Genomic DNA, 16,298 nt, shown 5'->3' with positions numbered 1-16,298 from the left:
CATTTGTGTCTGAAAGCTCAGTTGATAAGTTTTGGCGTATGCTAATTGACGAACATGAACATAAAGGTTTTTATCCTGTTGATCCTGGGAATAGGAATTCTTCCTACAGGGTCTGCTGGTCAGTATTCATGTATTTTATATTTCTATATTTTTTTGTTCGTTAATAGGTTTACCTAATTTTATAACATTGGACTACTAGTGCTATTTTGCCTTAGTAGCCTACCTGAGGGGGGATTTGTATGACTGTTCTGCCTGGAAACCGGTTACCTTTAATGACAGTGGACACAGGAACTGATCAGAAAGTGTTTTGAATTAAATCACTTAAGTCGTATTTAGAATATAATGGGTCTAATCTTGGCTCATGAATGTGTACTGTAATTTCAGTTTAGTTAAGTTTAATTTCCAATGTTTATGAGATTTTGTTGAATACGTACAATACGTTTTCAGTAATGTCCTTAAGGGGGCAGTATAATGCCACGAAGTCACTGGACTGTCAGGGGTGTATTCATTTAGGCAAACAACGCTTTAGCTGCATGACGTTTCGTCAACAGAACCAAACGGGAGAGAATTGTGTCATATGGAAAATCTGTGATTATGAATACAGTATTAGGTGAATTGTAAAGATACTGAAGTGTTAAAGGAAGATCAGTAATGAAAGATTAGGTCGGCTTCCAGGGTATACAATTATTTATTGATGAAGACGAGCAGACAAAACAGACACCCAAGCAAGCAGACAAGACAGGGAGGTAAATGTAGTATTATTATTTCCATAGGTTTACACATAACCTTACATCCTTGTACATCTCTATATGTTTGCATGGTAATGTCTTACAATTACTGGTTACAAGAATCCTATTAAATATTAAAATATTATAGTGGTTCAATAGACAAATCATATTTGGCTACATTTCCATATTAACTTAACCATTACCTGTTTTGTTAAAAAAAATTAGAACCCAGAATAGGCCTTTCATTCTCGACTTTGATAGGAGCCTTCTCTCTCACAAACACATTATTCATTTCAGAACCACCTGCGAAATGGTCTCATAGTATGACAAGAGTCACAGAAAGCCACTGTCCATTTGACCTTACAAATTGAGTTTAGATGAAAATTACTTGAGCAATAAAAATAATATTAAAAATGACTTGAGCAATACAAATAATTAAAAATGGCTTGAGCAGATTTTTATACAAAAGCACATTCGGGTCAAAGATAACTGACCTCTTTAAAGCAAACTGCATTGCTGGGTGATATATCAGTGCAACCCTACATTAAATGGCAGCGGGAACATCAAACTCTTAGAATGACCTATGACCTCCATGGCCCAAAAACAAACAACTTTCTTCTGAATGTTGTCAGTATATTATTTTTCTGAGAAATGCAGGCTGTACAATGCGAGAAATTGTCAAGCAACTGAAGATCTCAACGCCATGTACTACTCCCTTCACTGAACAGCGCAAACTGTCTCTAACCAGAATAGAAAGTGGAGTGGGAGGCCCTGGTTCACAACTGAGCAAGAGGACAAATACATTAGAGTGTCTAGATTTAGAAACAGATGCCTCACAGGTCGTCAACTGGCAGCTTTATTAAATAGTACCCGTAAAACACCAGTCTCAACGTCAGCAGTGAATAGGCAACTTTGGGATGCTGGCCTTCTAGGCAGAGTTGTATACCTAGAAAGAAAAGATTAAGATTAACACAGACACTGGAAAGAGGAAGATTTGAAAAAAGTGTTATGGACATGCTAATCTAAAAATGTTTGAGGTGTTTGGATCACAAAGAAGAACACTTGTGAGATGCAGACCAAATGAAGAGATGCTGGAGGAGTGTTTAACGCCATCTGTCAAGCATAGTGGAGGCAATGTGATGGTCTGAGGTGCTTTGGTGGTGGTGAAGTGGGACATTTGTACAGGGTAAAAGGGATCTTCAATATGGAAGGCTATCACTCCATTTTGCAACTCCATGCCATACCCTGCGGACTGCACTTGCTCCAAACTATGTAATTACTATTTAGAGAAGAAGCAGTCAGCTGGTATTCTGTCTGTAATGATTTATTTTTATAATGATCTAAAAACTACTTCTTACCATCACAGGATCTCTATTTGCTGTCAGTTCCCACTGTCCGTATAGAGATGGGCAGAAAAGCTGTGAGGGAAAGGTCTTCAATCTGACCTAAAGATGCAGGATGTTGTAGCACTGTGGGTGTTTAAAGATACATTGAAAATATAGTTGTCAGGGCTTTTATAACTGTGCTTTTTTAAATTGTAGTTGTATTTATTTGGTTATTTATTGGCACTGGATGGTATTGTTGCTATATTTTGATTTCCATATGTTGTCTTGTGTGTTTTGAATTCGTTTTTATTTGTTGACAACATCTTGGACAGGGCACTCCTGCAAAATATATATATTTTTTTATCTCAGTAAGTCCCTTTCCTGGCTAAATAAAGTTTAAAGCTAAATAAAAATCATAATAATAATAATGGATTGGCCAGTACAGTCAACGGATCTCAACCCTATTGAGCTGTTCTGGGAGCAGCTTGTCCGTATGGTACGTAAGAAGTGCCCATCAAGCCAATACAACTTGTGGGAGATGCTTCAGGAAGCATGGGCTGAAATCTCTTTGATTACCTCAACAAAATGACAACTAGAATGCCAAAGCAGCATTTGAAGGACACTTATTATTTCAATCAAAAGCATTATTTTTAACCTTGTCAATAACTATATTTATTATTCATTTTGCTATATTTCATATTCAAATGTATTTTATGTATGTTTTTTATAGAAAACAAGGACATTTCTAAGTGACCCCAGTCAGTAAAGTTCAGTTATGTTGGTACAGTAGGACAGTTATGGTGCCTGACTGAAATCGGATATAATCCATTGGCATTGAAAGAGTTAAGTCATCAAAACATAAAAAGTTTTATTCTGTCAGCACCTCTAGACTTTCATGGGGTGTTTATTAGAAATTATGTATTTGAACATGTATTTTAGCACATAAGAATAAAAGTAGGGGTCCCAAGGAATTAAAAAAAGTAAAAAAAACCTAAACTGAACTTGCCTGCCTCAAGAACCGCTTAGCTAACTACTAACATGGGTTGTTTGCCCAAACGCGACTTGCCAAAATCCCTTTTCACAAAACACATGTTAAACAGGGACTAAACAGCAAACAATTAACTAGACAACAGCAAACAAAACACCATGGCAATACATACTCACATGAAACAGGACAAAGTGAGATGTATGTGCTAAGACTATGTAGTGTATAAATGAACAAAAAAAAGTCTGTTTATCTAAAGGATATGTGTGTGTAGCGTTTGTGTCCATTTAATCTCATGTGTGATCAAGCAAAAAGAGTCACAGGGAGAACCAACTAACTTGGTTCTTAAACCAGGGATGTGTGATGTGATTGGGTAATGGATAATAGGAACAGGTGGTGCAATCAGGAGGAGTGTCCACTGATTGGTCCACCTCAGCAATCAGAAGATGACTGCCAGGTGGGACACCCCAACGACAACAATCAGAAACATAAGGGACACCTGTGTTTAGGGCAGAAGGAGGGGGGAATCACAAAAACACATACAGGGTACCTGCATGCATAATAATAGTATTTGAGTTATTGGCCATTTTTCAAAATATAAAATTCAATTTCAGTTCATGGTTTATTCTCAGCTATAGTAATGTCATGGGTTCAGTGTAGGGGGATGTTAGATTTTCATAAATGGACAAAACACCTAGGACTTGCTATACATAATTTTCTTTACCGTTATGGAGTTTAATCATAGCAGTTGAATAATTCAGTATTATTTTTTTCACTTTGCAGCTTCCCATTCCATCCGTTATGTGTACACTGCGACCTCAGGAATACCAGACTTTCCAGAGTTTGTCAATCTGGGTATTTTGGATGGAATGCAGATCGACTACTATGACAGCAACACCAAGAAAGTAGTGCCCAAACAGGACTGGATGGCCAAGGCAGTGGGGTCTGACTACTGGGATAGAGAGACTCAGAACTCCATTGGTAGAGAGAAGAGTTTCAAAGCCAACATTGATACTGCCAAACAGCGCTTCAATCAGACTGGGGGTGAGTAATGCACCATCCTTATTAAGTTCCATTTCAAATTGTAAAATTTTATTCATAAACAGTCAGGGACAATTTAATTTAACACACTAGATGATTTCGGTGTAAAGTGTGTGCATGAACTTGAATGAGTTTGTGTGTGTATGTAGATAGATGTATCTGTCTATTTATGCCACTCCTTGGCTGTATTCCCTGTCTGTTCCTCTCTGATGATAAAGATTAGGTTAATGATAGTGATAATGATGGGAGAGATGAGGTGTGTTATGTCATGTTGGTCCGTCTCAGTGATGAGGTTCTGGACAAGGTACTGGACCTGTTCAACAGAGTGAGAGGAGGGGAAACTACCAGGCATCTGTGAGGAGGTGGTAGTGGTACCAACCAGGAAGACAGGGACGAACCCAACCAGACCAACTAGTTATAGACCAATAAAAATGACAACATGTATGGAAGATTATGGAGTGAATGATGCCTGAGAGACTAACTTATTTAATGGTAAATAGGGGTCTGGAACCACTTTATCAGAGTGGTTTCTGGAAGCGGAGGGGGACTATGGACCCAGTGATCTGATTAGAATTGAGGTTAGGAAGACAGATGAACAAGGAGACATTGTCTTTGATGTAGAGAAGACGTGATATGTTGGATATAGAGGTTAATAATCACACCTGAGGGGTTCGGAGGTGGAGGTACAACTGGAAGGTCTGTTCAGGGTGGAGACATCTGGGTCGTGTTGCTACATGGTGGAGAGCAGAACCCTGCATGGGAGCGTGGTTAGCCTGGTGCTGTTCTTCATCATCATCTATGATGTTTACTGTCAGGTACAACCAGATATCGGCAGGTCGTTATTTTGCAGATGATGCAGCCTGAAGGAAGAGAGGAAGAAACATACAACATGTAGTCAAGTCAGGAAGGTACCGGAAGCTGTTGAAGACATGGAGCAGTGGGCAGTGATGTGGAGGTTCAGGTTCTCTGTAGAGGAAACTCTGTCAGTGTTTTTCACCAGGTGGAGGTGAGATATGACGGATAATAATAATAATAATAATACATGGGATTTATATAGCGCTTTTCAATGACCCAAAGACGCTTTACAAAAACAAGCAAAACAAAGAACACTGAGAAATAAAATATACAACAACAAAGGGGCTATGGGAAGGCTTGTTTAAACAGAAATGGCTTAAGGCGTAGTCGGAAGGTGTTAAGAGAGTCAGAGTCAAGGATGGATTGTGGCAGTGAGTTCCAGAGCCGGGGAGCAACCCTGGAAAATGCCCTATCACCAAAGCTCCGTAGCTTGGATCTGGGGATGATGAGGTGGCCTGCTGTACAAGAGCGGAGTGAGCGTGAAGGTTGATAGTGTTGAAGAAGGTCCGAGAGGTAGGGGGGAGCAAGTTTGTGGAGGGCTTTGTAAGTCAGGAGGAGTATTTTCTATTCAATGCGCTGTTTGACAGGGAGCCAGTGAAGCTCACAGAGGATGGGGGTGATGTGCTGCCAGGACTTTGAATGAGTAAGAAGCCTCGCAGCAGAGTTTTGAACCATTTGGAGCTTATGGAGGTATGAGGAGTTGATGCCGGACAAGAGGGAGTTACAATAGTCAAGACGGGAGGAGATGAATGCATGAATCAGAGTTTCAGCTGCAGGTGGGGGGGAGGGAGGATTTGAGTTTTGCAATGTTACGAAGATGAAAGAAAGATGATTTGACAGTATGTTTAATGTGTTGCTCGAAACAGAGGGTGGAGTCAAGGATGACCCCAAGGTTGCGAGCACAGGGGGAAGGAGAAACTACAGTGTTGTCAATGGTGAGAGAGAATGTGCCAGTTTTACTAAGGGTGGATTTGGTGCCAATGAGAAGAAGTTCTGTTTTTTCACTGTTGAGTTTGAGGAAGTTGTGATGCATCCATTTTTTTATTTCAGAGAGACATGATTCAATATGGGCCAGAGGTGGGTTGGTGAGAGACTTGGTGCTGAGATAAATCTGTGTGTCATCAGCGTAGCAGTGGAAATTAAGGTTGAAGTGGCGGAGGATCTGACCAAGGGGGAGGATGTAAATAATGAAGAGTAAGGGACCCAGAACAGAGCCCTGGGGGACCCCCTGCGTGACTGTAGATATTTCAGATTTTTGGTGACTGAGGGAGATGTAATGGGTTCGATTTGTGAGGTAGGTTTGCAGCCAGGAGAGTGCGGTTCCCTCAACACCCAGACCCCTGAGCCTGGTGAGGAGGATCTGGTGACTCACGGTGTCAAATGCGGCACTCAGATCCAGGAGAATCAGGATGTTGAGGGAACCAGCATCAGCAGAGATGAGGAGGTCATTGACAACTTTGAGTAGTGCAGTCTCTGTGCTGTGGAGTGGGCGGAAACCAGACTGGAGGGGTTCAAACAGGTCATTGTGAAGCAGGTGTTGTTGGAGTTGAGAGGCAACCGTCCTTTCCAGGGTTTTGGCAAGGAAGGGGAGGTTGGATATCGGGCGGAAATTGTTCAGGATGTTGTATAGGAGAGACTTAGAGAGGGTGGAGGTGAGATATGACTGATGATGTATAGGAGAGACTTAGAGAGGGTGGAGGTGAGATATGACTGATGATGTTGTATAGGAGAGACTTAGAGAGGGTGGAGGTGAGATATGACTGATGATGTATAGGAGAGACTTAGAGAGGGTGGAGGTGAGATATGACTGATGATGTATAGGAGAGACTTAGAGAGGGTGGAGGTGAGATATGACTGATGTTGTATAGGAGAGACTTAGAGAGGGTGGAGGTGAGATATGACTGATGATGTATAGGAGAGACTTGGAGAGGGTGGAGGTGAGATATGACTGATGTTGTATAGGAGAGACTTAGAGAGGGTGGAGGTGAGATATGACTGATGATGTATAGGAGAGACCTACAGAGGGTGGAGGTGAGATATGACTGATGTTGTATAGGAGAGACTTAGAGAGGGTGGAGGTGAGATATGACTGATGATGTATAGGAGAGACTTAGAGAGGGTGGAGGTGAGATATGACTGATGATGTATAGGAGAGACTTAGAGAGGGTGGAGGTGAGATATGACTGATGTTGTATAGGAGAGACTTAGAGAGGGTGGAGGTGAGATATGACTGATGTTGTATAGGAGAGACTTAGAGAGGGTGGAGGTGAGATATGACTGATGATGTATAGGAGAGACCTACAGAGGGTGGAGGTGAGATATGACTGATGTTGTATAGGAGAGACTTAGAGAGGGTGGAGGTGAGATATGACTGATGATGTATAGGAGAGACTTAGAGAGGGTGGAGGTGAGATATGACTGATGATGTATAGGAGAGACTTAGAGAGGGTGGAGGTGAGATATGACTGATGATGTATAGGAGAGACTTAGAGAGGGTGGAGGTGTCCAGGTTCCTCTGAGAGTATTTAGATAGTAAAACACATTGAAGAAGTGATGGGAAAGTGGAAGAATGTCCTGAATGTGATGCACTGACTGAAAGGGCTTTGATAATATCACTGATGATTATGGCAGTTTGGCGTTTGGTTCAGCTGACTGGAGTTTGGAAAGAATACTCAGATTACGTCATGACCTCTGATAATTTTTTGGACCTCTGGTGTCAGATGTACTGGTGGAGGTGGGAGGGAGATTAGGAGACTGAACCTGGTAATGAAGTATCGGGTTACTGACCCTAGTGTGGAGAATATTAGAGGAGACGGTGACACTGGTACAGGTATGGAGAAGGAAGTGAGAGAGAGCAGGAGAGAAAGGAGGTGAGAATAGGAGTAAGAGGTCAATGGAAGTAGAGTCACACAAGAGGAGTAATGCTGAAAGTACAGTTGTGAATAACATTGGTGGTTTGGAGACAGAGGGGAGGAAGAGGTGAGGAGAAGGGACCAGGGAGGTGAGGAGAAAGGAGTGACTGACGTCTCTGGAGGAGTTGGACGTTGGGGGGTTGGTGATGAAATGGACAGTTAATGGACAATAAAGAGAGGAGGGGGGGGGTAGTTCTCAGAGCTGAAGGGGTGAGAGATGAAAATGTGGTTCTATGAAGGGATCCAGTGGAAGAGGAGAGGGGGGGTGAAGTAGAAGAGGAGAGGGGGGTGAGGTAGAAGAGGAGAGGGGGGTGAGGTAGAAGAGGAGAGGGGGGGTGAGGTGGAAGAGGAGAGGGGGGGTGAGGTGGAAGAGGAGAGGGGGGGTGAGGTGGAAGAGGAGAGGGGGGGTGAGGTGGAAGAGGAGAGGGGGGTGAGGTGGAAGAGGAGAGGGGGGTGAGGTAGAAGAGGAGTGGGGGGGTGGAAGAGGAGAGGGGGGGGTGGAAGAGGAGAGGGGGGGTGGAAGAGGAGAGGGGGGGGTGGAAGAGGAGAGAGGGGGTGAGGTGGAAGAGGAGAGAGGGGGTGAGGTGGAAGAGGAGAGGGGGTGAGGTGGAAGAGGAGAGGGGGGTGAGGTGGAAGAGGAGAGAGGGGGTGAGGTGGAAGAGGAGAGAGGGGGTGAGGTGGAAGAGGAGAGAGGGGGTGAGGTGGAAGAGGAGAGAGGGGGTGAGGTGGAAGAGGAGAGGGGGGTGAGGTGGAAGAGGAGAGGGGGGGGTGAGGTGGAAGAGGAGAGGGGGGGTGAGGTGGAAGAGGAGAGGGGGGGTGAGGTGGAAGAGGAGAGAGGGGGTGAGGTGGAAGAGGAGAGGAGAGGGGGGTGTGAGGTGGAAGAGGAGAGGAGAGGAGAGGAGAGGGGGGGGTCGGGGTTGTGTTTGTTCCGGGCCCGGAGTTGGAAAAATCTGCCTTTGTCAACAGCATTTACTATGTCAGTTCTTTGTTGATGTTTGTTAATGAATGTTTCCAAATTTGAGGTACCAGATGACACAGTGTTTTCTACTATTGTTAGTAAACTGAAGGACATTATTTATCAACTTTCTTATTTTACTGGATTGATGTTGCCTGTATCTGGTCAGCCTTAACAGAGGGAGGGAGAGATTGAACAAAACAATATTACTTCCTCCATAACCAGAGACACTAATATGTGACACGTTATTAAAACACACACATGTTGTTGATATTAACAAAGCAAGTCTATCTATACATTGTGTTTCTCATGAAGCTACAGTGCTTGTTGGACGGTTGGAGGAGACATTTTATTCATGTATGTAAAAGTGTTGACATTTCTGAATAACTCACTAATGATGACCTGTGTGTCTTGCGTATTAGAATATTGTTCTTCAGACACGTCAATGAGAACACTTGGGCTACCTGCACAAGGGCAGCTGAAACAAGTGGTACTTACTGACAACATCACGAGATGAGTTGAGGAAGTATGAAAGCAAGGTCTTATTGTGAATTATTTTGGGTATGTTTCCCAATTTTGTTTCAAAAGTCTTAAACTATCGACTACAACGGAGAATAGATTTTTTACAGAAAATGAGGTGAGAAAGATACTGACCCAGGTGGGCTACTGACTGATGACATCCACTTGCCTGTTAGGTGTTTTTACTGGCCCAGGACCAGCGGGCATCGTTAACGTCAGACACTGTGTGTGGCATCGATAACATCTGTAATAGACTATGGCAGGGTAGCGTTTGGTTCAGCTGTCTGGACATTGTTGGATAATGAGATGTTCTCCAGGAACAAGGACTCTGAATATGTAGCGGGGCGTTTGGATGTACTGGTGGAGGTGGGAGAGAGACCACTGTAGATTAGGAGACTGAACCTGGTAATTAATTATTGGGTCAACCTACAAGGACATGGGGTGTCCCAGTCTATGAAACAGGTGCTACAGGCATGATGGGGAAGGTAGTGAGGAAGATAGTTCTCTGGTGTTTATAGTGAGGAAGATGGTTCTCTGGGGTTTATAGTGGAGGTGATTAACTGAATTGGTCAAACTAACAAGAAGTCAGAGAACCTGGACATTATTGTATCTGCTGCTGAGAGGTTTCTGGGTGTAATACTGACTGAAGATGTTCCACTCCCAGACCCATGGGACTGTTGGGATGGGATGTACATCAGACTGGGACCTGGGAGAGGTCTGGTGGGGGGGGGGGGTTGTCATGTGTGGGGGGGGTGGAGGGGGAAGGATTTCTCTGTTAGTTTTAATGAACCATATTTTCTGTATACAGTATGTACTTGTCTGGGATGATTATTGACATCCTGAACCGTAGGTGGCGTCAGTACACCTTTTCCTTGGTTGTTGTCTGGCAATTTAAATCACAGAAGTAGAACAGGGAGAGGAATGTTAAATCCCAAATGGACCCCTCCCTAACTTCACTCCACAGCCTTACGTTTACGTGGTCACGCCCAAACCCATCATTTGAACAAGTGTCCCAAAGTTGAGGGAGAGAAAATAATTGTGGTCTGAATAGACCATCCAGGGCCTTCTTCCAGCTAGTGTCCAACCCTGCAGCCTCCACAATGGAAATGGAATCACAGAAGGCACCATGTTGGTTTGGAGTTTACACATTTTCACGAAAAAGCATGTATAGGAATGTCAAATTAAATGACTTGTATTTATTTTTTAGATCTGATTTCCAGACAGTAATTTTAGCTGATTTGAGAAATGGTTAATTACTCCTAACTGGTATGTGACTTAAAACAAGCAATTGTGTACATACAGACAAAAAAGAAAAGATCTGAGCATGTCACAAATAAAACTCATATTGTGAAAGATAGTGAAAGATAGTCCATGTGACCATAGCCCTACTGCTAATGGCATCAAACAGCCAAGCCATCTAAATGAATGTCAGGTACCAGCGAGTTTACAATGTAATTACCTGAAGGTCACATACTGTAAGTGTCAACATTTAATATGTATGTCAACACATCTGTCAGTCCTTGTTTAGACAGTGGAGCTGCCGTGCCGAGTGTGTGTGTGCTTGTGTGTTTGTTTGTGTACGTGTGCGTGGCGGTGTGTGTAAGTGCAGGTGTCATCCCCACTCAGTTGTGCTCCCTGTTCCTCCACAGTAGACCTGTCTCCTCTTCAGACTCCCTAAAATCTCTTGCTGAATAGCTGATTTGAAGACACAGAGAAACAGAGAAACAGAAAAACAGCACAGCGATGATGATGATGATAGTGATGCTGATTGGTCCTCTCACCTCTAATGGGACAGTTGAACAGTCAGTCAGTGAACAGTGTTGATCTCTGTCTCTCTCTCAGGTGTACATGTTGCCCAGATGATGTTTGGCTGTGAGTGGGATGATGAGACTGGAGTCACAAGGGGCTTTAATCAGCAAGGATTTGATGGAGAAGACTTCATCTCATTTGACCTGAAGACATTGACATGGATCGCTCCAAAACCACAGGCAGTCATCACCAAGAACAAGTGGGACAATAACAAAGCTGGCAATGAGTATTGGAAAAACTACCTCACCCAGGAGTGTATTGATTGGGTTAAGAAGTATGTGGACTATGAGAAGAGCAGCCTGATGAGGACAGGTACAGAGACACTGAACATGGAGTTGTCATATTTGATTATTAACAGATAATTACACAAAGCAATATATTGAGATTACATTATATGACGATATTAGTTTCTTCTGTTTCTGTTTCCCCCTCTTGTATTTATCTAACTGTCTTAATCTCTCACTCCTCTCTTACTGTTTTTCTCTCTTATCTCATTCTTTTCTCCTTTATAATATAATCCTTCTCCTCCCTCTCTATCCATCTTCTCACCTCCTCTTATTCTATCCATCACTCTCCCTCTTTCCCCCCTCAGTCTCCCTCAGTGTCTCTCACCCTCCTGTTGCCCTCTCTCCCCTGTTTCTCTGTCCCCTCTACCTCCCGTTTGCCCCTCCTGAGTACTCTGTCCCTCTTTCCATCTCTCTCCCTCTTTCCATCTCTCTCCCTCTTTCCATTTATCTCCCTCTTTCCATCTCTCTCCCTCTTTCCATTTATCTCCCTCTTTCCATCTCTCTCCCTCTTTCCATCTCTCTCCCTCTTTCCATCTCTCTCCCTCTTTCCATCTCTCTCCCTCTTTCCATCTCTCTCCCTCTTTCCATCTCTCTCTCTCTACCACTCTTCCCACGACATACCTTTTCCTTCTTTTAAGTTTAATTAAATCCTTTTTTATAGGCAGAACAACATGTTTAATTAGTAATGCTGATTGTATTTGGTTTTATAGAGCTATCTTAACAAAAACCATTAGACATGAAAAATACAACAATAAAACATGCAATAATTGATGCATGACATTTACATAGACTAATGGTTGTGACAAGCTGTTGTCTCTGCAGTACAATCTACTGTAATATCTACTGTCTTATCATTTACCAGCAGAATTCAGACTTACTACTCCAATGACTGTTGAAGATGGACTGAAATTCTTTACATTTCTGGAGTAAGAAATCAGAGTCCTGTTTAGAACAGTGCAGTAGGAAGTGCTTCTTATTCTCTACTTTCTCCCTCTCTGGCCTCTCCTCTCCAGTCCCTCCATCAGTGTCTCTGCTCCAGAAGACCCCCTCCTCTCCAGTGACCTGCCACGCTACAGGTTTCTACCCCAGGAGAGTGCATGTGACCTGGAAGAAAGATGGACAAGATCACCATGAAGATGTGGAGATGGGAGAGACTCTCCAGAATGATGATGGAACGTTCCAGACGAGTGTCCATCTGAATGTGAAGCCTGAGGAGTGGAAGAACAACAAGTATCAGTGTGTGGTTCAGGTATCTGGTATCAAGGAGGACTTCATCAAGGATCTGACTGAGGATGAGCTTCTGTCCAACTGGGGAAAGACCAACAGGGGTAAGAGATTTACCGATTCAACACTCATTAGACCCAAAGAACCTTTCAACTGAATTTGAGAATTAGTAAACTCTGCTCAGTAACACTGCCTTGTTGATTGTATACTATATTCACATTGACATCTGCCTCCTGAACTCTCATTTTGAAATGAATAGAGTCTGGTTAAAGTTCATTAATATGAAACTGAAACATTCACCACAGTGTGTGAGTCCAAGTAGAGGTTTACACAGAGTCAATATGAATTCCTGTCCCATCTGATCCTGTCCTATCCTAATCTTCACAAAATCCACACACAACTTTCCTGTCCAATAAAAATAATGATTGCCTTGTACTCCGCTAATTTGAGTATTTTCAGAATTAACTTCCACTACCAGCTTGTCATCTCTGTCTAAAAGATCCCCTTTCTCTCTGCACTTTGTGTGTGTGTGTGTGTGTGTGTGAGTTTCTAGTCTGATTGATGATTAAAGTACCTGTGTGACTGTTGAAAGTAGTGGTATGGGAAAACATTCATAACAATACCCTCCCAAAACAACAATAACTGTAATGTAATTTTCATCCTCTTCCTGCATGAATCCCCCGGAAACCATAAAACCTCCAGAAATCCATTTTCCATGTCCCCCTCTAACTCCAAATGACAGTCTGAATGCTCTGTTGTCATTATTTCAGGTGTAAATGACCAGACCTCCATTGGCCCCATCATTGGAGTGGTGGTAGCTGGCCTCCTGGTCATTGTTGCCGCTGTTATTATTGGAGTCGTCATCTGGAAGAAGAACAGGAAAGGTGAGTGAGGAGAGAATCTACTGTTACTATTGTTAATATGTACAGTGGTCTTTACTATTACACAGGGCTGGAACAGTGCATGTATTCATAACCATACCGCCTCTTTACATTTCTCATATGAACCTGAATTAATTCATTTTTTCTTTAAATAGCTAGCTACGCTGTGTTGAATGCCTCTAGGTGAAATTTTATAGAGCTTGAAAAAAAAAACATATTGTTATTCTGTTAAGATGAGAACATTTGCATACATCATAATCAAAATTCTAACTGTGTTGTGAGCGATATTTGGAGGAAATGTAGTTCTGTACAATGGTGGGTGGTGGTTTTGATAAACCTCCTGCTTTGTTTAAATCTCAAGTTCAGCAGCGTTTTGATGTTCCAGTAGACTTCCAACTGTGATGGACTGAGAGGTGTTGATGAATATTTAACTGTATGTCGCCACTCTTTGACGAAAGTAGTCTATAATACCTAAAACATGTTGATACATCTACTCCATCATCACCACAGTATCAATGTCCCCAGAGCAACACGTACATGCAAAAAAAAACACACCTTAACACAATTTACTGATCTCCCCACTGCATTTAAGCAAGAGCAATAGGAGTGTTTACAGCCATGGATATCTACCCATTCCCAAGGTTTCACATCTTTGTAAAGATGCTTGAGCCACGTAAAGAATGACCCTCTTGTATCTTTTTTTAAACAGGCAGACTACCCACACTGTATGAGCAAGACAAAGCACAAGTTAACAATGAATTGGCCAAATAGCCACACACAGGATATGTTTTATTTTTGAAGAGAAATAACTATTGTTTTAATTTAATAAGTTGTTGCATATTCATTGTGCTCTAACCTTACAGCTCACATTATTCCTGGGTTAGTGTTGCACATTTTGCAAAATAAACTAAAAACACATCTTTTGTCTTTCTTGACAATATGTTTGTGCACTGTACTGAAACCATACCGAACTGTGACCCTGAAACCACAAAACCAACCTGGGGTTAGGTGTACTGTTACACACCTACTATAACCGTATTATCATCAGATGTAGTTTGTATTTTCAAGTAATGAAGTACAGGCACAGGAATAATAGTGTAAATATATGTTTTATTGTGTTCATTTTTATTATGATTAAGTTATGTGCTGTTTGATTCACTTAAATACAGAGTTGTGTTGTCATGTTCTATTTGATGTTTCTGGAGTAGGAATACAGTCTTCAGAAAACTCTTGAATTATTTCATACCAATTATCAGACTCCGTAACATCATGTTGTTCTGTGTTTCAGGCTTCGTTCCAGCTAACAGTAAGTGCCTTCATGTTGTTTCTTATTCAAATGTTTTCACAGAAACAAATCAAATACTTCATCATGGAAACGTTAAACTTTTATTATGTGTTTTGTATGTATTGGGCTTGACTGTACCTGTTTTAAAGTGTGGTTTTGCCTTGTTTGCTTGTAGCTTCTGATGGTGGTTCCTCCACCAACTCTGCTCCAGAAGCATGAGGTCTCTCTCTGTTGCCAGTATCAAACAGGTGAATATCTCATGGATGTCAGCTTTCTCCTGCATCTCTTAATTTCATGTAATAATTCTACAATAGTTTGAGTTAATAGAGAAGGATCTAAGGATCAAATCTTTTGAGTGCATCTTTATTTTTTCTCTCTTCACAGAGAATCACAGACAAGAGATGAAAGACTACAGTGAAATCTGAAGTGATGTTCATCTAGACAAAATAACATCTGAAACTGGATTACGAAACAAAAGTAACATAGAGCACTTATTACTTGAAAAATGAAACAAAAGGGCTGGCAAGGCAGCAACATGGAACTCACCACATGCAGAACACAAGAAGACATGGAACAACAATGATCGACGAATGTGGGGAGCAGAGGGGAAACATTGAAACACTTCCAAACGATGTGATAGGGACCTGGTGTGCATGATTAAAGACATGACACAAAACAAGTCCGGGATGTGTTCATAAGTGATGGGAAGTGAGAGTGCACGGAACGGTGGTGTTGCTGCTCACCGTACCGTGACAGTACCCCCCCCCCCCAAAGGCCCGGCCACCGGACGGGCCAACACAAACCCCGGCCCAAGGGATGGGGGGGGAGGGGGCAGTACAGGACCCCCACCGGCACAAACCCGCCGAGGGGTCAGAACAATGTTCAATGTAATGTCTTACATTGAACTGAAACAATATCTCGAAATACATCAATCTCAATCCTGCATCTGTCATAATGCCTGGTGACACACTGGTTATGTAATGGGAAATCCCCATAGGAGTATTTTAGAGCTGAGATTTGTAATACTATCAAAGCCTGTTGCATTAAATCCTGCCTGGTAACAGATTACTTCACTGTTGGTTAGTTTGAATGCTGGATACTGTTGATACTGTTGAATAAAATACTATTTACTGTATGGTATGTCAGTATTGGACCCACTCAGACCTATAGAATATTCCCTCTTTAAATGTTGTTACACTAGCTCAGACAATGTACATTTGGGAAAAAAGAGAAACTGACAAATTCATACCAATAATTGAAGTGCCTTATTATAAAATGCAGAGATACAAATTCCTCAGATAACACAAATCTAGTGTTTGTAAAAGTGTACTTGTACCATGAACTTTCATACTGAGGAGGTTGTTTATGGTACAATGCTAAATGGAAGATACCTGGTAAAACACTGCTGACTGGTTTGATGCATGTATTTGCATCATAGCATCAAGTCATTGCATGGCATATGTATGCTAAATAAAACAACAGAATTTTACAA

The 16,298-nt window shown here is 42.1% G+C and overlaps 1 protein-coding gene across 1 annotated transcript; it reads left to right on the top strand.

Annotated features, from left to right (window-relative positions):
- Window positions 1-3,745: 3,745 nt before the first annotated feature.
- Window positions 3,746-15,380, top strand: LOC105010034 (class I histocompatibility antigen, F10 alpha chain-like). Its single transcript, XM_034291323.1, has 7 exons — window positions 3,746-4,082; window positions 11,163-11,441; window positions 12,430-12,744; window positions 13,411-13,524; window positions 14,810-14,827; window positions 14,982-15,054; window positions 15,191-15,380. The coding sequence occupies exons 1-6, from the start codon at window positions 3,908-3,910 to the stop codon at window positions 15,023-15,025; spliced, it is 945 nt and encodes a 314-aa protein (XP_034147214.1). The 5' UTR covers window positions 3,746-3,907; the 3' UTR covers window positions 15,026-15,054; window positions 15,191-15,380.
- The last annotated feature ends 918 nt before the right edge of the window (window positions 15,381-16,298 follow it).

The sequence above is a fragment of the Esox lucius genome, unplaced genomic scaffold, assembly GCF_011004845.1.
Source record: "Esox lucius isolate fEsoLuc1 unplaced genomic scaffold, fEsoLuc1.pri scaffold_70_arrow_ctg1, whole genome shotgun sequence".
NCBI classification, from domain to species: domain Eukaryota; kingdom Metazoa; phylum Chordata; class Actinopteri; order Esociformes; family Esocidae; genus Esox; species Esox lucius.
Note: the sequence above shows the minus strand (reverse complement) of the source record. Positions and strands in the feature narration are given on the sequence as shown.

What these genes read in the sequence shown, in the direction of transcription:
- LOC105010034 (XM_034291323.1), top strand. Translation starts at nt 3,908, where the DNA reads ATGCAGATCGACTACTATGACAGCAACACCAAGAAAGTAGTGCCCAAA. An exon ending in GCGCTTCAATCAGACTGGGG is followed by an intron (nt 4,083 to 11,162) that starts GTGAGTAATGCA and finishes TCTCTCTCTCAG; the next exon opens with GTGTACATGTTGCCCAGATG. An exon ending in CTGGGGAAAGACCAACAGGG is followed by an intron (nt 12,745 to 13,410) that starts GTAAGAGATTTA and finishes TCATTATTTCAG; the next exon opens with GTGTAAATGACCAGACCTCC.